The following is a 22,883-nucleotide window of genomic DNA, read 5'->3' as shown; positions in this document are numbered from 1 at the left end:
CCTAGTTTAAAACTCTCTCATTAGTTTACTCTTCATAGGTATTTCAAACTCCATGGAACATTCTTGGTGTATGAACTTTTATAAGTCCAATCTCAATGAACCGTTTCCGCAGTTTCAAATTCTAGAAACTTTTCGAACTCCAGCATATTGTGCTGAAGTTTGACTTGTCAAAGTTTCGAACTTTAATAATTCAATCAGGCACTTATTTTAAGAAACTTTATTACCATTTTACTCCTCATACCTATTTCAAACTCTATAGATTATCTCTGAAATATGAACATTTATAAATTCAAACTTCACACAACTTGTCAAACTCCAATGCTAGTAAATTTCTATTGTTAAAGTTTCAAATTCCCATATTGTGTGTTGGAGTTGTTCCATATTTTAGGTAGGTTACTCTGATTAAAAGGTGGCTACTTTCTAATTATATTTAAAATGATGGATAAACTTTGATTGCCGACTCAAAAAACTGGCCATCCATCCGACCAATGATTTTCCACTATTTATGAAAACGGGTTATGGCAACCCTGGTGACCCGACCCGATTCATGTAAGCGGATGGCAAGTGCAATCCAAATCTTTGAGGCTTGTGCGGGGTTTTTATGTTAGGGAGCATTTGCGAACCCCCTAAAACCCTGGGTAGTGGTGCCACCCCACTACAAATACACAAATAAGATGCCCCAAATATCAAGCCTTCGCCTCCTCCTATTCTCCTCCGCCAATCTCTCAACTCCTAAACCACCACTCTCCCTTTCTCATCTCTTCAAACACAAACCCCCACTTTCTTCAAAACCTCGTCTTCTCTTTGCCACATTCTCTTCATATTCAAGAAGACCAAAAAACATCGAAGGCACAAGTTCGTTGAGTGGTGCAAGAAGGCGGATTAGTTCGAAGACGGATAAAGGGAAGTTGGCAATGGAAGAGATTAGTAGTAAGGATGAATCTGTTGCTGGGTTTAATAAAAGAAGGGCTGAGGGTAAAGATAAGAATGATGGCCCCAAGAAGAACCTTCAACTTAAAGTCCGCAAGCTTAACCCTGTTAATACTATTTCATACGTCCAGGTACCTAATAATTTTTTTTTTTTTTTTAATCCTCATAGAAAAGCAAAAGGAAAACTAAGGAAATGAGACCTAGGTACATATTCCCACTGAAATATGACATAATGAAATCAAGAATTGTTTTACTAGGTTTTGTTTTTTTGGCCCTTGTTTGATATGTTGTTGATTTTCCCTGTGGAAGATGTGTGTGGAAAAGTTTTGCATAAGGTATTAGTTTCCATGCTTGTTTGGACCCATAGTTGGTACCTTTAGTAATAGTGAAGGTCTCAAGTGTAGTTGGGACCTAAAAAGAAACTTCAACTCAAAGTACACACGCTCAACCCTGTTAATGCTATTTCATACGTCCAGGTACTTATTACAAAATTTGTCATAATGAATCAATATAGTTGTTTTACTATTAGGTTTTTCCACTTGTTTGGTTTGTTATTGAATGTCTCTATGGAAATTATGTATGGATTTTGCATAAGATATACCGTTCCCATGTCTGTTTGGACCCAAGGTTGTACCTTTAGTAGTAGCGGAGGTCTGGAGAGTGGGTCTCAGGTGTCTTTTAGTGACGGCTGAAATAGTCAAGGGGAGGAAGTAATGTTTGTATGTTTATAGGAACAAGTGGAATGGAGAGAGTCAAAAAAGAGTGCAATGAGAAAACCTGACATGATGAATCAAGAATTGTTTTATTACTATGTTTTGGCCCTTGTTTGGTGTGTCGTTGAATGTCCCTATGGAAAATGTTTTCACATAAGATATTAGTTTCCATGCTTTTTGGGACCCAAAGTTGGTCTCAGGTGGTTCTCAGTGATGGCTGAAATCAACAAGGAGAGAAAATAATGTTTGTATGTTTATGGGAACAAGTTGTATGAGAGAATTATAGGGTACACTGTGTTTACTTAAATCGTTTTTTGAATCATGTCTACTTTTTGTCGGGTACTAAATTTGATGACATGTTGTAATCCGACAAGGTATAAAATGAGATAAGAGGATAGTGTTTTAACAATAATTAATATGATAAAGATTGGCAACAATGTATAAATGTAGATTGAAGTAAGTGATATGGAACAGGAGTGACGACATTGATTAAGAAATGACTTCTGCCCATTAGTGAAGGAAGTCAATATCCCCACTTTTTATAGGAAGTATTTTCCTTAGAGTTTCACAATCTAAAACCGGAATATGTTGTCTTCAAGCAAAACATGTTCAGCAAAGGAGATTCCGGTTCAGTATAAAAAACAACAGTTAAACACACTAACATAATTCAACATGATCGCTTTGTCAATTATAGAAAGTAACATAACATAATCTAGAAGCCTCTGTCCTAGTCACAGACTTGATAATCTACTTTTGCATAAAGGATTCTGAAGTTCCTGTGATGAAGTCATATACTTGAATGCACAAAGAATTGTCTGGTTAGATTCGCTTTTATTTCCCAAAACATGCCTAAATTTATGATCATGTTAATCAAATACCTGATATTAAATTATTTATATCCTTTCACTTCCTCATGAAGAAGACATAGGAAGATCTTTAACTTCTTGTCTTCCTTTAAATTTCTCACAGATTCTTGGGACTGGCATGGATACTCAAGATACAGCACCCTCAGTTCTTCTCTTCTTTGATAAACAGAGGTTTATTTTTAATGCTGGAGAAGTAAGTATTTTGTGTTGTGGAATTCAAATCCAATGAGTGTGGCATCTGGTTCCTCCGCTTTTTCAGATGATACTGAAAGGATAACCTAATCCTATTTGGGTGTTGTGTTGTTAGTCGAGCTGTACATTTCATATTTCTGTTTCATTGAAATTTTAGGGCCCTTCTTTTCTGGGAAGCAGAATACCAATCTGACCTGAAACAGAGGAGTTACCTCATTAAGTTACTTTAATTACTTGCAAAGGTTTCGTTGAAAATTTTAATCCTCTTATTCTCATGACTAAAGCACTGCATTAGAGAAGATCCCTAATGACCAACTGACCATTAGATTTTGTAGACAGATGACAAGGCCACACACAACAATTTCCTAGATATGTTGTATAGCAAGTCATGCTCTTCTTTTGATATTAAGAATGTTTTTGGTTAGTATATTTGACTAACTCCGAATGAGGAGCTGTGCTATTTAATGATGATTAATTGTCATCTACTTCCTTTATCAGTATTATTCTAGTGGGTTTTTGTCCATATGCGTTTGTTGCTCTTGTTTTTTTTTTTGGTTGGCATTTCCTTTGTGAAGAGTGTTTAGGTAGACAATGTGGAAGAAACATAAAAAATACACTAAGACTTATTTCTTTGAACCTAAAACCTTTCTTCTGCTCCAGGGATTGCAACGCTTCTGCACAGAGCACAAAATTAAGCTGTCAAAGGTATGAAGATGTATAATATTTTGTTCTAAATCAGGTTTATATTTTACCAACTGTTCTTTTCTAAGTATGATGTTGATCTTGTAGAGAGAGATATATATAAGTTCTTTTCCCGTTCTTCTTTCCCAGATAGATCACATATTTCTATCACGAGTCTGTTCAGAAACAGCCGGTGGACTCCCAGGTTTATTTCTAATAGCTTTTTTAAGTGGCTAGATCACTCAATGCTGGAAAGATAGAAGTGTTGGCTTAATGATTACCGGAGATTGTTTAACCACTAAACATGTTAAATCCTTTTACTTGCAGGTCTTTTATTAACTTTGGCTGGCATGGGAGAAGAAGGAATGTCTGTGAGTGTCAGATTAGCTTTGTTTACTTGTAATATATTGATCAAATAATTAGTTGAAATTAATGGTCTTTTATTAAAAAATGATGCCAATTTCAATATTTATTTTGAAGGTCAATTTATGGGGTCCTTCTGATCTCAAGTACTTGGTCAATGCAATGAAATCATTCATCCCAAATGCTGCCATGGTCCATGCAAGGAGTTTTAGTGATGATCTCTTTGTTGCTATTAATGATGAGGTTGTCAAAATATCTGCTGTTCTGTTGCGACCACGTAACTCAAAAGTGTGTGACCTGACAAAGGAAGGATCCTCTGAGCCGGCTGATTCCACAGCTGAGTTTGCATTAAAGCCTGGGGATCTTTCGGTGGTTTATGTCTGTGAGTTGCCTGAAATTAAGGGAAAATTTGATCCAAACAAGGCTGTTGCTCTTGGTTTGAGGCGTGGCCCAAAATACCGTCAATTGCAACTTGGGAATTCAGTACAGTCAGATCGCCAAGACATTATGGTAAGTTTAGGGATTATTTTTTGCTGTTACTTTACTTGGTACTTATCTCATTTGTTTCAGTGAGCATTGCGCAGGTTCACCCCAGTGATGTATTGGGGCCTTCTGTTCCTGGTCCTATTGTACTCGTTGTTGACTGCCCGACACCATCCCATCTGCAAGAATTGTCGTCTATACAATCTCTCACTCCATATTACTCATATCCGTCAGAACAATCCAAGGAAACGTGCAAAAAGGTTGATTGTGTGATACACCTTAGTCCTGCTTCCGTAACATGTACAACTGAATATCAACAATGGATGTCAAGATTTGGTGAGGCGCAGCACATCATGGCAGGGCATCAGCCGTGAGTATACATCTATAATGTTCTCTTATTTTCAGGCTGATATGCAGCTTTCTGCTGTGTATGTATATTTCCTGCTTATACCAAGTAACGTGATTTTGTTCTACAAATCGCAGGAAGAATGTTGAAATTCCAATTCTGAAGTCGAGTGCAAGAATCGCCACAAGACTTAACTATTTGTGCCCTCAATTCTTTCCGTCGCCTGGTTTTTGGTCCCTTCCGCAGTTGAAGAGCTTACCTTCAGTCTCTAAGGCCCCAAGTGAGGTAAATTATACTGGAATTATGTTTGAATGAAAAGATAAGTTAACTTTGGACAGTGACTTAATCTTGGGTATGCTTGTATAATTGAGAAGTTATCGTTATTTTATTTTTTGGCAGTTCTCTCTTCCAGCTTCATGTGAAGTTATTACGGCAGAGAACCTCCTCAAGGTGAGAGTTTATATTATTTGACCCGATTGCTTCTGGCGTAAAATTAGAATCTAGAAACTGTAATGCCAAGTTTTGGTTTTATTTGGTTAGGAACGTGTTTGAACTTTTCCGTGAATTGACTGCAATTTACCTCATGCGTTGTTTGACTTTGATGCTGGGTTGGACGCCATTCAAAATGAACTTCTTTTCGTGAAACAGTTTTGTCTTCGCCCGTATGCGCAGCTTGGATTAGACAGATCTGTTATTCCTGAAATTACTTCTCGGCCAAAAATCATAGAAGACTTAATTTCAGAAATTCCTGAAATTGTGGATGCTTCCAAGCATATTACCCAACTGTTGCACGGCAACAACATTGCAAATGGTGGCAGCATGACTTTGCAGGGCAACAGTGCTATGATGGAAGAGCCCTGGCTGGATGAAACTGCACTACCTAGTTGTTTGGAAGGTATAACAAGAGAGAATATGGAGATTGTTCTTCTTGGAACTGGTTCTTCCCAGCCTTCAAAATATCGAAATGTTACTTCTATTTTTATCAATCTTTTCTTGAAAGGAAGTATTCTGTTAGATTGTGGTGAAGGAACATTGGGACAGCTAAAAAGAAGGTACTTATAAATTTATTAATATCAACTTTCTATTTACATATGGTTTTTGTCTAACCTCAGTTAGGGGGATAATGTGCTGCTTGGTCAACAGATTTGGCGTTGAAGGCGCTGATGAAGCTGTAAAGGGTTTGACGTGCATTTGGATTTCTCATATTCATGCTGATCATCATACTGGTCTTGCAAGAATACTTGCTCTCCGGCGCGATTTGCTCAGTGGAACTCCTCATCAACCTTTACTTGTTGTGGGCCCACGGCAGCTTAAGACATACCTTGATGCATACCAAAAACTTGAGGATCTAGATATGCAGTTCCTCAATTGTAGGCATACTACAGAAGCTTCATTGAAGACTTTTGAGTCAAGTGAGAACAAGGATGTAAATGGGAGTGCATGTGTACAAAATTACCAAAAGAACAGTTCTAACTTATTTGCTAAAGGGAGCCGTATGGAGAGTCATTGGAAGAGGCCAGGCAGTCCAGTTGATGCTTCGTTGGCATTCCCATTGATGACAACGTTAAAGAAAATTCTCAGAGAAGCAGGATTAGAGGAATTGATTAGCTTTCCTGTTGTTCATTGTCCACAAGCATATGGCGTTGTCCTGAAGGCTGCGGATAGGACTAATAGCACTGGGAAGAAGATACCAGGGTGGAAAATTGTTTACTCTGGCGACACTAGGCCTTGCCCAGAACTAGTTGAAGCTTCCCGTGGGGCCACAGTTCTTATTCATGAGGCAAGTTGTTAAATGTCTTTATGGTTTTTCTCCTTTGATTACAAATATTCCTGCCAAATTCAATACCATCATTTTTTATGTTTTCGTCTGTCCCAATTACTTGTTTACTTTCCTAATAGTAATAGAAGCTTACCCCATACTATATACTCTTGGCTTAGCAATTCTCATAAAATTTTTAGCTGCCACATGTTCCCCATTTTAGCATTATACAAGATCTCAAACTTTTGTTTTGCCTATCATGCAAAGTCTAAAAGCATACTCATTTATTTTCTATGTTGCGGTGTAATATTGATGCGACTCTCTAAATGTGGAATCTATGAATAGCTTGCATCTATGAATATCTTTCCTTCTTGAAGTGCAATCTCCCTCATAGTTCATGATGTTGTCAGTGTGAGTTTTATATTGTGCTTTGTACGAACTTAACGTCCATTATCTTTTTTCTTCCTTTCCCGTTAGTACATGATTTCTTGTGCTGCGAGTTATGGAGTCACCTTCTTATGGCTGGTCTCGTGTCAAGTTGGCTTTGCATCATGTTTCTCCTTTCTTCACCTAGATCTTTCAACCTCAAGAAATTTTATTAGTTTAATATTCGGGTGTTTAATGCAGGCTACCTTTGAAGATGGCATGGTGGAAGAAGCCATAGCAAGAAATCATAGCACAACACAGGAAGCCATCGAAGTAGGGGACTCTGCTGGAGCATATCGAATCATCCTGACTCATTTCAGTCAAAGATACCCTAAAATCCCAGTTTTTGACGAAGCACACATGCACAAAACAAGCATTGCTTTTGATATGATGAGTGTTAACTTAGCAGACCTACCCATGCTTCCCAGAGTTCTTCCATATCTTAAAATGCTATTTCGTGATGAAATGATAGTTGATGAATCAGATGATGTCAATGTTGCTACAGCAGCAGCTGTTTGAATTATTAACACACACGACTCACAATTATTAGGAGTTGCATCATAGTGGATTTGTTGATTTTTAGAACTGTACAATTTGTATTTTTGTATTGACTAGCACCTGCTCGTCTCATAGTCAATCAGTATTTGTTCTACTTCTTGCAAAATTATAACGACTGCTAAAGGAGAATCCTATACAATGGTGCTAAATGTGTTTTTATTCTCTTAAAAGTTATCAATGCATGAAAGCCGAGATATTAAGTAGGCGTTTGGACATAAATTGAGTAATATTTAAAAGAAAAATGTTTAAAGTTGAAATTTGTATTGAACATGTATTTCACTTGAAAATAAATTGAAATTTCGAGTGGGAAAAAAAAACTTACACTTGAATTGAAAAATTTATCTTGAAAACTAACCAAAAAATTATAACAATGCACACTCAAAACAATATTTTGATCTTTTTTACTAAATATTTGTAATGTTACCTTGTAAGTTAAATAGCATGTAGTGATAAAAAGAAAAAGTTTCTTAGTTTGATAGATTTTGATAAAATATCTGAACAATGGAGTACTGCTTCCTCCGTCTCCAATTATTTGTCATTTTTTATTTTATACGCCCTTGAGAAATATTATTTAGGAGAGCTATTTGACTACTTTACCCTTTTTTATATCTAAATTATATTTTCTCTTCATTAAATGTTACTATATTTATGTGTTATCTTCATTAATGATAAAATTTTACTAAGGGTAAAATGAGGAAAAAATAATTAATTGTGTCTTAAACTTCTAAAATGATAAAATAATTTGAGATAATTATTTTTAGTAATCACGATAAATAATTTGAGACAGAGGTAGTATTTATCATTCCACTTTTGAACAATGGAGTACTATTCATCATTCTACTTAAGGAAAATTTCCTGAAGGGAAAATTAACCCATAGCCTACAAGTACAAGTACTATTTTGGGCCTCGAAAATTTTAAGAACTTCACTGGCTTATGCTTTGAGCCGCCGTGAGAAGAATAACAAACAGATGACCTCAAACTGTTCCAATCTTTTTTCAGTTTGGGTATACTTTTAAATCAATTTTACCCCTAATACTCATTCTTGTGCTTTCCTCTTTCAAGAGTGCTTGAATTTCAGATTAGAGCTTACACTTTAACCATTGGAGATTTTCTTGTTAGATGGGTGTTGAGATTTTGAAGAAAGTTGTCAACTTTACTCAAAGAAAGAAAAAATGGAAGATTTTTCTTGGTTTGTTTGTGATAATGTTGTCTCTGTATAATTGTTCGGGTAGTCAAGTTTTTCTTCTATGGGTCCAGGTATGTTACCAAGAAAATCTTCCTTCAACCTGTTATTCAAGGGTCAAATTATGATAAAAGAAAAAAGCCTTTGTAGAAAGTACTATTATGGTGCTTCTTCAGTACCTTTGTTGTATGATCCTGATAAAGCTGTTGTTTTACCAATAAGAAAATCACATAGCTGCAAAGGTCGCAAGCTGTATTCAGTTGTAGTTAGAGTATGCAAATCTTTGAGTTGGGAAGTTGCAAAAGAGATCCCTTTTAAAAGAACTCTGAAAAAGTATGGCTTGTCTCATTCAATAAATGCTTATAGCATGATGATAGATACATTTGCCATTGCTGGAATGGATATGGAAGTGCACACACTTCTTAAACAAATGATTTTCGACTTGCAGAAGGCTGGTGTCGACTTACTTAAGGTAACATATCTTAATAATACTACAGGTTCAACTCTTGTAGCTGATGCACTAGTCAAGGTGTTTGCTGCAAATAAACTGCTTGATCATGCTATTGACGTCGTTAATCAGGTTAAGAAAATGGGGCTTGAACCAAGTATTTATTCATGTAATTACTTACTAAAATGCTTGGCAGAAGCAAGTCGGGGGGAGAATCTTGTAACATTATTTGAAGCAATGAAGACCTTTGGACCTTCGCCTAATGTGAGGACATACACAATCTTGATGAACTTCTACTGCACAAATCATTCAGGGCAGCAACCGAAGGTAGATATAAAAGAAGCCTATAAGATTCTGAAAGAAATGTGGGAAATTCATATCAGTCCTTCTGCTGCAACGTATAGTGTATGGGTCCGTGGACTCTGTAGAGTTGGATGCCCTCATGTTGCTTTGAAATTCATTCGGATGCTGAGGTATGAGAACCAACCTCTGAATTCTTACTGCTACAATGCTATTATTCATGGATTTTGTGCTGAAGGCGAAGTAAAGAAAGCTATTAGTGTTTTTGAAGAGATGAGTAATTCTGGAATAACACCAGATATATGTAGCTATAGCATTCTTGTCGATGGATTCTGCAAATTCGAGAGTATTGATGGAGGTTTATGTCTTATTCAGGGTATGCAAGAAAACAACATCAAGCCTACCCCAATTAGCTATAGCTCAATTCTTAAGGGTTTGTGCGAAATCGGAGCAGCGAAAATTGCAAACGATTGTTTTCATGACCTTATGAATTCTGGGTGCAAAGTTGACCAAACAGCTTACGACATCTTAATTACTGGATTTTGTGCTCAAGGAGATCTGAGTTCAGCGCACGAGCTACTGGAGGAGATGATAAACAATCACTTGGCTCCTGATGCTTCAATTTATGAGAGATTAATTCGTGCTTCCTGCCATGCGGGGTCCGCTGATACAGCGATGAAGTACAGAAATATGATGGTACAAGGAGGTTTCCTGCCTGATACCGTTACCTGCAATTTTATTGTTAAGCAGTACTGTACTGATGGGCATGTGATGGGAGCTTTGAACCTGGTTGATGAAATGATGGATCAAGGCATCGTCCCCAACTTGTATACGTATAACGTAGTCATTAACCAGTTGTGCAAAGATGAAAACACCGAAGAGAGAGAAGGGCGTGTGTTGGAAGCTTTGCATCTGATTGATGAAATGGTGGACCAAGGCATCGTCCCGGACTTGTATACCTATAATGTAGTCGTTCACAAGTTGTGCAAAGATATAAATGCACAGAAGGCGTTGGAGGTAATCACGGTGATGCTTAAGAGGGACATGTTTCCCAATGTTATAATTCTTAATACTCTTATTGATGGATTTATTAAACGGTCCTATTTTAAGAAGGCTAACATGTTTTATAGGGGAATGCTAAAACTTGAGATTACTCCTAACGTCACCACGTACACAATTCTTATTGGCATGTTATGCGAGCGGAGGAAAGTGAAAGATGTCTACAGACGGAGAAAAGTGAAAAAAGCGTATACACTATTTAGGAAAATGATCAGGGAGGGTATAAATCCTGATAAGATCTGTTACACCTCCATGATTGCTGGTCTTTGTGGAATTGAAGACGTGAACAAGGCTTGTGCTTTGTTCCGTGAGATGCAAAAAGGAGAACTCTTGCCTACTGTTGTTACTTATACTTGCCTCATTGATATATTTTGCAAGTTAGATCAGATGGACGAGGCCAAGAAATTGTTAAAAATGATGGTAAGACAGAACATCTCTCCTGATGTCAAGACTTATAGTTGCTTCATTGATAAATTTTGCAAGTTACATCGGATGGATGAGGCCGAGATGTTGTTTGATAGAATGAGAAAAGAGAACATCTCTCCTGATGTTGTCACTTATAAAATAATGATCAAGGGATATGAAATGGTTGGAAATTCTGATCTAGCTTATGAGATGACTGATGAGATGCGGCAAGTTTTTAACATTCCTGACGATAGTATTTGACATTATTTTTCCTTATGCCGAGGGTCTACCGGAAACAGCCTCTCTACCACCCAAGTTGGGGGTAAGGTCTGCGTACACTCTACCCTCCCTAGACCCTACTTTGTGAAATTTCATTGGGTATATTGTTGTTGTGTTGTTAAAGTTAAATATGGTTAATGAAAATTCATATAGTTGATCCCAACTTGTTCGGGACTGATGCGTAGTGGACTAGTGGTATTGTTTAAGTTAAACGGAAATTTTGCTTTCTTGACAAGCTTGTAAAGGTAATTAATTTTGTATATTTGTTTTGTTGGTTATATGGAATGTTTTCTTGAGTGATTTGAATTAGAGAACGTATCTCTGTTACTCTTTTGTCAGTTCAAACCCCATAGTGAACTTTCAGTCAGCTTCAAGAGCCGTGAGCACCTTGGATAAATATGAGATGACCTCCTTATTTAAATTTTTCTGTTGTTCCATAGATTGCCCAAGTTTGTAACTGTTATATATGCATATAGACTATGATTTCCGGTATTCTTGTAAGTATCTTTATGGCAAAACACCAAATAATATCGTCCAGATAGTTTGTTTCTCTGTCTTCTTCAAACTGACTGCACTTGCTGCTATTACAATTTTACAGTTGAAAGTTGAAACATGAATTACCCGTATATCCTGGATAATAGTGATCAACATGGAGAAATTTATTTCATTTTGTCTTCACAGAGTTCAAATCATCATAGGCTTGTTCCTCTATCACAACACCGAATATTTTATTCCTTGGTTTAACAAATTTAGTTATTAGTTAAAACTTACAAGATGTGATAGAGGAACAAGACTTTGATGATTTGAACTCTGTGAAGACAAGATGCAAGAAATTTCTCCATTTGATCACTATCATCCATGATATACTGGTAATTCAGCGTTGTGACAATATTTTCTTCAAAATTATAAAAACGTTTAGAATAATTTCTTGCTAGTATTATGGACGATTAGTCTCTTAGTCCTTATGTTCATTTAACTTATTCCTCTATTTGCATTCTTTCACACTATCTACATATACGTCTCCGTCCAATCAGAGATGTCCAGGGCCTCCGGGCCATAGAGGATCAGGCTCCGCAAAAACGAGATTAGGGACCATACTCCCCGCTTTCTTCCTGTGATTACTATTAGAGCACAAGTCGAGAAAGCCAAAACCACAACGCAAGCATCCTTTATTTACTAGTTTTGGAGTTTTCGACAAATATACTTACCAAAGTAACATGCAGCAGATAAATTTCTTATAGTTACCACTGACTTAATTTCCTTACTACTATCTATTTAATATAATCGAAAAGATTATAATAATATATACATCCTCCATCTACTTTTATTTATTTACTATACTAAAAATAAATATCCGTTTTTACTTATTTAGCTTAAAAAATCAAGACATAATTTATCACTTAGTTATTTAATTACCCTTAGTATTCCCTCCGTCTAGTTTACTTGTCAACTTGGTATATGAATAGACGAAAATTTCCAGGAATATTAACCCATAGCCTACTACTTGTACTATTTTGGGGCCCGAAAAAGTTTAAGGATTCGGGCAATTGGCGCGAATGCCCCTCTTTGGGCCGGTCTTTAGATTTTGCCCCTCAAAATGGTGGTCTTTAATTATTGCCCTTCCGAGCAAAAGCAACATAGTAAAAAGACATTATTACCCCTGACCGTTACATATAAAAACAAATATCGTTATTCTCAAATCCTTGCTTCTTTCATATCGTTAACCTGTGCCAACTTCGTTCCCAATTTTTCACATTATTCAAATCGTTGTTCCAAGCCGTATTTCTCAATTGATTTTGCCGCTAAAGATCCGTAAAAGGTACAAATCTTAATTCAACTCAATTTAACGATTTTATTGAGTTTAGATTGTTAATATTTGAAAAAAATCATCTTCTACGACCCGATTATTAAGAAACGTATGACATACAAAATTTCGCCATTGAAAATTGCGCATGATAAAATTAATCAACAAAAATAGAATTGATTGGATTTGTTGCTTTGTTCGATTTTAATTACTTTATACCTTAATTAAATTAGTATACAATGCTTATTTACTTGAAATTGTAATAATAATAAATTCAATTTAAATCGTGCAATGCATATCGATTTAAACTTGAATTAAGGCAAACTCGTGTACAAGAGGCAAGGTGAGGCAAAAGGTCAATTACCGGCAACTTTCCGAACCAATAACAAAGAGATGGCCGGTTTATACCGTAAATTAGCAACTTTCCGAACGTGTGCATTTGATTTAAATTGGACACAGAGGAGGTTTTCAATTTTTTTATTTTTTTAAACCAAGTATTGCATTATCATCAAGAAAACAAAAAGAGAAGGCAGGCAAAATTTACAAAAAGAGAATAGTTTATATAGAATGTATAAATTTCATAACAAGTATGCGAGAAGGCAAAAATTTCCCTCTAAATTAGCAATAAGGTCAATCCTCTAATGCAATAACTATTGCATTTGATTTAAATTGATGAAGGTAGAGGAGGTTTTCAATTTTTTTATTTTTTTAAACCAAAACAGTTTATTGCATTATCATCAGCAAAACAAAAAGTGCTCATGCCGGAGGAGGCAAAAGTTCAATTTACAAAAGAGAATAGTATGCCGTTATCGGCAATGTTATGAACCAATTTCATAACAAGTATGCCGGAGAAGGCAAAATTTCTGGTTTATATAGAAGTATAAATTAGTCCAGTTGCATCAATCCTCTAATTGCAATAACTGTTGCAGGCATTTGATTTAAATTGGATGAAGGTAGAGGAGGTTTTCAATTTTTTTATTTTTTTAAACCAAAAACAGTTATTGCATTATCATCAGCAAAACAAAAAGTGCTCATGCCAGAGGAGGCAAAAGTTCAATTTACAAAAGAGAATAGTATGCCGTTATCGGCAATGTTGTGAACCAATTTCATAACAAGTATGCCGGAGAAGGCAAAAAGTTCGGTTTATATAGAAGTATAAATTAGTCCAGCTTGCATCAATCCTCTAATTGCAACAACTGTTACATGAATTTGTGGATGAAGGCAGAGGCAATTTTTTTATTTGATTTAAATTGGATGAAGGTAAAAAGAGGAGGTTTTCAATTTTTTTATTTTTTTAAAACCAAAAATAACCGCGTGCATTTGTTTATTGAGGCATTATCATCAAAACAAAAGTGCTCATGCCGGAGGAGGCAAAAGTTCAATTTACAAAAGAGAATAGTATGCCGTTATCGGCAATGTTGTGAACCAATTTCATAACAAGTATGCCGGGAGAAGGCAAAAGTTCGGGTTTATATAGAAGTATAAATTAGTCCAAATATGTCAATCCTCTAATTGGAATAATCACATGTGCATTTGATTTAAATTGAATAAGGCAGAGGAGGTTTTCAATTTTTTTATTTTTTTAAACCAAAAACAAGCTATTGCATTAGTGCATTATCATCAAAAGTTCAAACAAAAAGTATAGTATGCAATGTTCTCAACTACCTTATAACAAGTATGTCGGAGAAGGCAAAAGTATAAATTTCCCTTGAGTTTAACAAACCGCGTGCATTTGATTTAAATTGACGAAGGTATGAGGTCATTTTTTATTTTTTAAACCGGCAATGTTTGTTAAGCAAAACAAAAGTACGATGACAAGTACAATTTAAATATATATGTTTTAGAAGCCATTAAAGTAAAATTCTACAAACCTAAAGAAACTTACACTTCATTAACATACATTTAAATATATATATGTCCACAAAACATAAAATCCTAACTTCATAAGTACCAAACTACCATTTCTAATTTCATGTGTACCCATTCCAAATTGCCCCATCGTCAATTTGGCCAATAGTGTCTGGAATAACCTCTCGCCTTACAAATCGTAATTCTCTTCTTCGCATCATCATTTTCTCTGCTTAGAGCACCAAAGAGCCCTCGTAAAATCTATGTCTCTTTTGATATCAAGAATTTCATGAGTAATTTGCAAATTTGCAATATTAGGATGAATTTGGTTATGAAGATGGGCATGTTCATGTGCTTGCCCGTGGCCACCATTAACATGTACAATATGTTGATTTTGGTTCATTTTGTATGTGATTATATCTGATTTTCAGAAGTAAAGTGTTTTTTTTTTTTCCTTCTTCCAAAAGTTGTGTTGGTTTATATAGAAGTATAAACCAACGCAACTGTTGGATGGATTTGATTTAAATTGGATAAAGACAGAGGAGGTTTTTCAGTTTCATGAAAATAACTGTTGCAATCTCATTGGAATAACTGTTGCAGAAACAGTTACTCCGTTTTTGAAGAACGCCGGTAGCGGTTAACTTTGTTTACAAAATGGTAGAGTATGCCGCTTCTCGGTGCATACATCATGACTTTACATGCAAAGTCTGCCGAAGGCAGTAACTTAAATTTTCAAAACTAACAACTTAAATACATTTCATTTGGTTTTTTCTCAAGTGAATCTTTCTTTACGCAGAAGTTTAACAAAAAAATGACACCAAGACGCATCACGTAGCCTTCAACTAAAATGGACGCCACCTACAATTATGTTAATCATGAAACCAAGCTAATACTTGTCAATGATGGTGTAAATTTTCAACAATTCACTCAATGATATTTGCAGCATACACAAGATACTCACGAAGAAAAAGAGACCAACATATGGTTTGACACCTGAGAAAACATCCAAAGTGGATGCGTGCAGTAACAAACGACATTGATCTTCACACTTGCTTGTACCGCTCAACAACAATGACAACTTTAAAATTCCCGTTTCATATTAGAGTTCAATTCACCACGCGCGGAGAACAACCCATTACAAGAACATCATAATGACTCTATCCTAATGACAAGGACAAACCATGAGGAAATTGACAAACAACTTTGCATTGCTTATGAAGAAGACATGTCCGAAATTGGCTTGGATGATGAACAACACAAATTGGATTGGACATAACCTTGGGATTCCACACGAGCAGAAAGCAGATAGTAACTCCTAACCGTACACCCGCCGGCATTTCAATGGCAATCGCCAAACATTGAGCAAGTTGTAAACAATGACCTTTCTCAAGATCCAACTTCAATGAATGTTGTATCACTTACTCTCGAGCATGACGGTTGAAGAGGCGTAAACACACCTACGCAACAAAAGAAAGACACTCAAGAGGAAGAGGATACAAAATGATACACAAATTTTGACACCAGCGCATCGATTGATCAAATAGAAGTTGGCATTTTATTCAAAGACAAAGATACCGTGAAAAAGTGCATGAATAACATTGCAATTACTCGTCATCAACAAGACAAGGTAGAAAAGTCATGCACGCAACGGTATTACATCGATGTGTGTTGAACCAACCGCATTTGGCGTTTACGCTCTGTTCGTAGGATCGAACTTTTCAAAGTAGTTAACTTTGAAAAAGAGATAGTTGTTCAATAAATTTCATCACCTCGATACGAGGAATGCAACTTCAAAAGTCATAGAGGAATACATTACGTACCTAGTACGCCATACACTACAAGAGATAACACCCAAATTTGTCATTGAAGAAATGAGTAGGTTATATGGTTTAAGCACATTGGTTACCACAAAGCACGGCGTTCCCTCCAACACGCTTATAATGTCATAAAGAGGAACGCCGTAGAAAATAACTACACACCTCTACCGCAATATCTTCACATGATGAAATTAAGAAATCCGGGACAAACTTGCTAACATCAAACGGACCGCCGACAATAAGTTTAAGTATGCTTTTTTTCGCTTTACGGAGCATCAATCGAGGGTTGGAAACACCGGCACCGCAATAATGGTGATGCAACCTTCTTGAAATCAAAATACCGCGTGCTCATGATAGCTGTAGCAAAAGATGGAAACAACAAGATATTTCCTCTAGCATTTGGTATTGCGTCTCGAGAATAATGAATCCTACATGCGTGGTTCTTCGATACACGTGAAAAAAGGTGTTTGGCACGCGCAAAGACCTATCAATTCTTTCCGATCGCCACGCATCAAAATCGCAATCAAAGAATCGTATCCGAATACCCAAGCGTGGAATATGCATCTACCACATGGAGAAGAACTTGCAAAAATATTTCCCATCCGAAGCGATCCTATCAACGTTCTACAATGTAGCAACTACCTACAAACAGTGCAGTTTCGTACCTATATGTGCGTATACAACAAATCGACCCAAAAGCTCCAAGGCAGGTATACATGTAAGAAGAACCACTGTAAAGACGGGCACGTTCATTCCACACCAACAAAGCGTTACAACATGCTCACAAACGAACAATGTCGAGACAATGAATCCGTATCGAGAAAGGAGTTGCACAATGGCATGTATTGATTACATCCGTAACAAGCTGCAAAATTGGTTTTACCAGAGAAAATTGACGCAACAGACCGTCCCATGACCCGACATGTTCAGCCGAAAAGATTCTCGCTTTGAAAAGATAAGTAGAGGCTTCACAATGAAAGTAAGTACATTTTCCCAACATACACTTCCAATATTAGTTTGGTGAGCAATGCATAGTTTAATTTTAACCAAACACAAAAGTTATGCTTTGGATAAAGGAAGAACTATGACCCCATTTTTATACTTCGCTCACGGGAAGGCGGATTCTTATTTTAACTAGCATGGAATTATGCCGGTAAGGGCATAATTATGACACTGTTTTTATACTCACAATGAAAGTAAGTAGATTTTACCAACATACACTTCAAATCTTAGTTTTATGAGCAATGTATAGTTTAAAATCAAACAAACACAAAAGTTATGCTGGACAAAGGAACAACTATGACCCTATTTTATAATTAGTTCTGCCGGAAGGGCAGAAGACTTATTTTCACCGTACAGAAGTATGCCGAAAGGGCATAACTCTCACATAATCCGAAAATTGCCCGAAAAAATATCACTCATTTATATTGTCAATTTCCATGTGTAGAAAACATAACTCCACAAATTTGTTGTGAAAGATGAAGGATATCAATACAATGTAGACCCTGAAGAATATGACTTGTGAGTGCTTGGAGTTCCAACCGACGAGTTACCGTGCACACATGCCACGGCAGTTATAGACAAAAGAAGTTTTGCAAAATCTACATGAGCATTATGCTGTGGATCGGTTCAAGAAACAACACTCGCCAAGAGACATACAAAGGTGAAATACTATCATTGGAAATCAAGACTCATGGATTATTCCACAAAACATTATGGATATTAAAATAATGCCGCCCGATGTTAAAATAAGACCCGGAAGAAAACAAACAAAAAGATATCGCCAAGAAGAGAATCGACAAAGTACACATACAGTGCATGTGGTAGATGCAAGTTCTTTGGACACACTAGGGCAACACCGTAACCACAATCCTACCTCTCAATCCATATTCAAGACGATACAGAAGAGGAAATTGTCATCCTAACATCACACTCTTATACATGGTTTATATGAATTGATCTTATGATTCTTGACGCATAATGCGCACTCGCCCGAAAGAAATGGCAAAACTTTGGTAGTACTAAGACCGAGACTTCAAGCATCAATCACACATTTATTCTTCTCGTCCATTCTTTCTTTTATTATTTTCTTTACTAAGTTGTTATCTTCATGTTGTTGATAATAAAAATCTATATAAGAGAAAGAGATAAATGTCCCTACATGAAATCTACAATTCTCTACCATAAAACATTGAGGAAAAAGAAAAAAAAATCATCAATTTAATTATCCAGTTTTATAATTTATGTCCATGCATGTGTATAACAGCTTTTTTTGTGGAAACAAAATTGGTATCTCAAATACTACATCCCGGTAAGTTTAATAGATGTATGCCTTGGGACATAACAATATTATTCTCTCGTTGTTTTCATGTTTCACATTTATGCGGACCGGCAGGGTCTTTCGCTTACAAAATAAATAAGTATGCCGTTAGCGGCATACTTATGGGCTTTGTTGCTTATATAACATTTTAAAATCTCAGAAAATTGATAAAACATTCAGCACAATACAATTAACACTAAGTAAAATATTTCATTCATTCATAGCAAAAATTCATTCATACTAAAACAACCATTATGGCGTCTCAACTAATCCCAATAAAATGCGTTAACCGTTCGTAAAAGTTAAAAACGTTTTATCTTTGTTGCTGATTTACTGTAGGTATACGAGTGGAACTTCGTTCATAAAATGAGGAACTATGCCGACCCCGGCAAACTCCTATTAAATAACCGCCCATAAATTTGGTTTTCAACAAAAAATAGCTTTCCGTCACAAATAATCCCCAATAAATGCATTTTGGCTGGTCAAATAACTTAAAATGGTTTGTCTTTGTTGTTGGTTATGGCAAGTTTTTCTTAACTTAAATTCTCCGCCGAATGGGCGGAACTTCTATTTACATAATGAGAAACTATGCCGACCCCGGAACTTCTATTATATAACAACCATGAAGTTGTGATGGAAACGGTATAACTTGGATTTTCAACAAAATAGCAAAATTTGACTTTATGAACAGAAGTTGAGATTAAAAATGAACACCATCAAATTACAAAGGTGGCTAAAGTTGAAATTTATAACACAAAACAAACTCGTACAATCTTATAACATTTACAAAAAACACAAGGGCGCACCAAAAAAAAAAACAAAATTACATAGTGCAAAAATAACTAAGACAAACTATTTTTTTCCTTTCTTCACAACATCTTGCTCTCAACTAAAACAATCTATTTTTTGCTTTCTTCACATCTTGCTCTCTTTTTCATGTCATACTCACAAATACGCATAATAGAAGAAAGAAACCAAAACACATAAGATTTGCATAAAAACAAAAATTATTAACAAGAAAACACCAAAAAACAAAGACACACATAAATTAACTTAATTCATGAAGTTATGCGGAACCGTGCAACTTTATGCCGTAACCGGCATAACTTCCGCTCAAAAACCAATCCTCTCGACCCGGTAAATATGTTTGCCTCGTACAAACACAGCCTTCATGAAAACACAAAGTTACTAAACAAAAAAAACACCAAAAATCTTAAACTAAAGCTTATAATCAAAGGAAAACATATAAACTATCATAAAAACCAAAAAATCATAACACATACAAAGTAACTTAAATCACGAAATTATCCGGAATAGGCATAAATGTAGTTTCAAAACAAAAATTACGCAAGACATGCATATGCCGCCTCGCACAAACACATTCTTCACAAAAACCCATTATTAAACAAAAACAACAAGAACAACATAAAACAAATTCTCACAGCAAAACTTCAAAGATTCAACGAAGAGAAAACCAAAACGCATATCAAAATCAACTAAAACATATTACGACATTCATAATACGACATTCAAAAAACCAAAATATATACATGGGCAACGAAACTAAAGTTCAAAAAAATACGTACACTTTAACAAAACACTATAATTTTAAATAAAAAAGGATCACTTAAATATAAAAAATGACGAAGACAAAGATATCAATTCAACAAACAACAATTTAACATAAAAACAAATATTGAAACGAGCAAAAGATCCAAATTCGTACTAAATTTTGGAACATGATAAGACAGCATACAAAAACAAAGGAGGAACGAAGAAGCAAAAAAAGAAAAGAAAAAGGCAAATGACGAAATAGAAAGGGTTTTAATGGGGTAAGGGTAATTTCATCAAAAACTTTCATTAAACAAAGCATAGGCAAAAATTAAAGAAGGCATAAATAGAGGCAAAATATAAAGAAAAAGACTTACCTCAAAAGAAGGGCACTCCGCGCAAAAAAATGGGCTAGCCCAACTTAACCCATTTATCCAAGTTAGCCCAAAGCAGTCCATTACTTTAGCCTAAATTGACCCACTCATTATTGGGAAAATGACATAAACTACCTACTTAATACTCTTTATTACAAAGATAAATCTATACTTTTTTTCTTAAAACATAAAAATTATTTTTTTATTTTTTAAACTTTTTTGCTCAATCTTAAAAAAATCGGTCAAAATTTTGTGTATGAAAAATTGAGGATGCATTGTGTCAACATTTGAATATAGCTTGAAAAAATAAATTTGTTTGTTTTAAAAATATTGATTTTGATTAGTTTAAAAGTTATGAATTGTAAAGGTGAGTCAACTTGAGCGGGTTGGGTTACGACCCATTATTTAGCTAAGCTTGACCATTACATTACGTAATCTTTCTTTGGGCGAGGTTGGGCATTTGATAACACGTCTATCTATTCTGACCCATCTTGGTCGGCTTGACTTCAGCCTAAATGGCCCATTTGCCACCCTAGCAAAAACTAATCAATTAGTATTTAATAAGTAAAATTTACTTGGCATAGCTTACATTATTACCTATTTATGGAACATAACTAAACTTTACAATACTTATATTTAGCAGCTAAAATATAACATATTTACTTCCTATAGCTACCACTTTTTTACCACTCCTTGACTTTACACACCCCAAATTTAAGCAAAAAAAAAAAAAAAAAAAACGTCCCTCTCTCCACCATCCCCTAAATACTCCTCAATTTCAAATCGCTTTACAATAGTTCAACTTCCTTCTTTATCTCTAATTAACTACTCATTAATTTCACTCATAATTCATATCTAATTCCCAAAAAAGGGTAAGATTCTATACTGATTTTTACGTTTCATCGTGTATTTAACTTATATTTTTGGTTTTTTTTTCCGTTTGAATCAGTAATGCAACTCTAAATAATTAATTATCATTGTTTGTTCTTGGTTGTTTTTTGTTAGGTTCAAGTGAAATGGCAAAGAAAGCTTCTACTCTGATGAGGACTAGAGGTATAGAACCCAAATTTTCAATTCCTAATTTTTTGATTGATATTTTAATAGTTGTTTTTCATATATATTTTGGCTATATTTTTAATTGTATTTTGATTATTATTTCAATATTACTTATTCGGTTTACATTGACTATATTTCAGATATATTTTTCATATATTTTGACTATATTTAGAAAAAAAAAAAGAAGTTGTAGTGAAAACGTAGCTACCTCAATTATGACTATATTTTGGCTATATTTTAATTGTATTTTGATAATTATGTTCAATATTACTTATTCGGTTTTACGGTAACTATATTTGTATATATTTTTCATATATTTTGACTATATTTTTCAAAATTTCGGAAAAAAATCAAAAAATAAAAAAGTTGTAGTGAAAACGTTGTTACCTCAATTATGTGAACTCAACTTGAATTCGATATTTCAATGTAGATGAATTCAAATATATATTCGTCGTTTAAACGAGCTACGTTCACCGGTTTGATATTGTTATTTTTTAAGTTTTTTGATGAACTAGTTTTTGAACTTTTTTTTGGGTTAAAAATATGAATGTACTTTTTGAATTCATTTTTTTTTTTAATTTGTTAGCTGTTTGAATGAGATATGAGATCAGATATGGAATGGGAGGATATTTGCGTGAATCAGGGAACATTAAAAACTGATTTTAATTTAAATTGGAATAGATTTTGTTTTCATAAATATAGCACTAGCTTTTCTCGGCGTGTGTATTTCCATTATATTTATCTTATATTTAAGTCGACGCATCTACTAGCTAAATATAGTCTTCCGACTCACGAATTGTAAATGTAGAACATGTAGTTATAGGTTGTTAGAAAAAAGCTAAAAGGTAGCTATTTGTGAAAATTTTACATTTAATAAACCTTGACATATAGCTTTACAAATAGATTCTTAACAGCGTGATGAAGATTAATTTTTTTTTTTTTTGAATAGCATTGTTAGATGAGTAACATTTTTATTCCAGCTTTGCCATGGCAAATAAAAGATCTTTCACTTAAATTTTCTGCTACAATAACTAAGATACATTTATTTCTACAATAATTAAGACATATTCTTACAATAAAAAAATAAAGAAATAATGTGAATTCATAATCCCGGGGATACA

At 34.9% G+C, this 22,883-nt stretch overlaps 2 protein-coding genes across 5 annotated transcripts; both read left to right on the top strand.

Moving 5' to 3' along the window:
• Positions 1-336: 336 nt before the first annotated feature.
• LOC132055443 (tRNase Z TRZ3, mitochondrial-like) lies at positions 337-7,423 on the top strand. Its single transcript, XM_059447260.1, has 12 exons — positions 337-1,061; positions 2,613-2,702; positions 3,362-3,406; positions 3,533-3,587; positions 3,710-3,753; positions 3,863-4,255; positions 4,330-4,598; positions 4,712-4,859; positions 4,974-5,024; positions 5,223-5,626; positions 5,718-6,354; positions 6,961-7,423. The coding sequence occupies exons 1-12, from the start codon at positions 675-677 to the stop codon at positions 7,276-7,278; spliced, it is 2,841 nt and encodes a 946-aa protein (XP_059303243.1). The 5' UTR covers positions 337-674; the 3' UTR covers positions 7,279-7,423.
• Positions 7,424-8,146: 723 nt separating this feature from the next.
• On the top strand, positions 8,147-11,304 carry LOC132055442 (pentatricopeptide repeat-containing protein At5g01110-like). Of its 4 annotated transcripts, none has more exons than XM_059447259.1 (2): positions 8,147-10,266; positions 10,380-10,536. In XM_059447259.1, exons 1-2 carry the CDS (start codon positions 8,566-8,568, stop codon positions 10,395-10,397), a joined length of 1,719 nt encoding a protein of 572 aa, XP_059303242.1. In that variant the 5' UTR covers positions 8,147-8,565; the 3' UTR covers positions 10,398-10,536. The 4 variants fall into 4 exon arrangements, with proteins under 4 accessions (XP_059303242.1, XP_059303238.1, XP_059303239.1 ...); XM_059447256.1 differs by having other exon boundaries at positions 8,152-8,575; positions 8,999-11,304; XM_059447257.1 differs by having other exon boundaries at positions 8,836-8,973; positions 9,146-11,304.
• The last annotated feature ends 11,579 nt before the right edge of the window (positions 11,305-22,883 follow it).

This window comes from Lycium ferocissimum, chromosome 5 (genome assembly GCF_029784015.1).
Source record: "Lycium ferocissimum isolate CSIRO_LF1 chromosome 5, AGI_CSIRO_Lferr_CH_V1, whole genome shotgun sequence".
In the NCBI taxonomy this organism is placed as follows: Eukaryota; Viridiplantae; Streptophyta; class Magnoliopsida; order Solanales; family Solanaceae; genus Lycium; species Lycium ferocissimum.
The sequence above is the reverse complement of the archived record's forward strand: the minus strand, read 5'-3'. Positions and strand labels throughout refer to the sequence as shown.

Bases quoted from the DNA above. Each gene is read 5' to 3' on its own strand.
- LOC132055443 (XM_059447260.1), top strand. From the start codon at position 675: ATGCCCCAAATATCAAGCCTTCGCCTCCTCCTATTCTCCTCCGCCAAT. The intron at 3,407-3,532 runs GTATGAAGATGT...CTTCTTTCCCAG, and splicing joins ACAAAATTAAGCTGTCAAAG to ATAGATCACATATTTCTATC. The intron at 5,025-5,222 runs GTGAGAGTTTAT...TTCGTGAAACAG, and splicing joins CGGCAGAGAACCTCCTCAAG to TTTTGTCTTCGCCCGTATGC.
- LOC132055442 (XM_059447255.1), top strand. From the start codon at position 8,566: ATGGGTCCAGGTATGTTACCAAGAAAATCTTCCTTCAACCTGTTATTC.